At 44.4% G+C, this 374-nt stretch overlaps 1 protein-coding gene across 1 annotated transcript in view; it reads right to left on the bottom strand.

Moving 5' to 3' along the window:
- The window catches only part of CSUI_003685 (dynein light intermediate), a 12,500-nt gene extending 12,136 nt beyond the window's left edge, over window positions 1-364 (bottom strand). Inside the window, exon 1 of the mRNA XM_068063880.1 lies at window positions 208-364. Coding sequence (XP_067924141.1) covers window positions 208-214 — 7 coding nt within the window. The 5' untranslated portion in view covers window positions 215-364. The remainder of the gene's footprint in view (window positions 1-207) is intronic.
- Between the last annotated feature and the right edge of the window lie 10 nt (window positions 365-374).

Raw genomic sequence — 374 nt, 5'->3', positions numbered from 1 at the left:
ATATATATGTATATATATAGTGATGTATATGTTGATGTATGTCTATCTATACACAGTCAACAACTGGGGGTTCGTATAAATGCCTCTCTACGTAGATATCTAGATACACTCTCTCCTCCTGAGACCAAATATTGCAAATCTTGCCTCTCTATGCACCTCGTACGTGTCTCTAGATGTATGCGTAGATGCATGTATGTGTTGAATTACCAAGCATGATAATATAAGAAGAAGGCTTATCAGAGGATTTCGACACCCTCGCATCTGCAAGGACTTGTTGCCAAAGACTTCCTTTGACGGTTGCCGCACTTAAAGGCGCAGGAGGAGCTTGTGGCTGCGATGATCGAGGTGAACTTCCACTCCCCCCCCCTCCCCCC

The sequence above is a fragment of the Cystoisospora suis genome (assembly GCF_002600585.1).
Source record: "Cystoisospora suis strain Wien I chromosome Unknown contig_1663, whole genome shotgun sequence".
NCBI classification, from domain to species: Eukaryota; Apicomplexa; class Conoidasida; order Eucoccidiorida; family Sarcocystidae; genus Cystoisospora; species Cystoisospora suis.
This window is presented reverse-complemented; position numbering and strand designations above follow the sequence as displayed.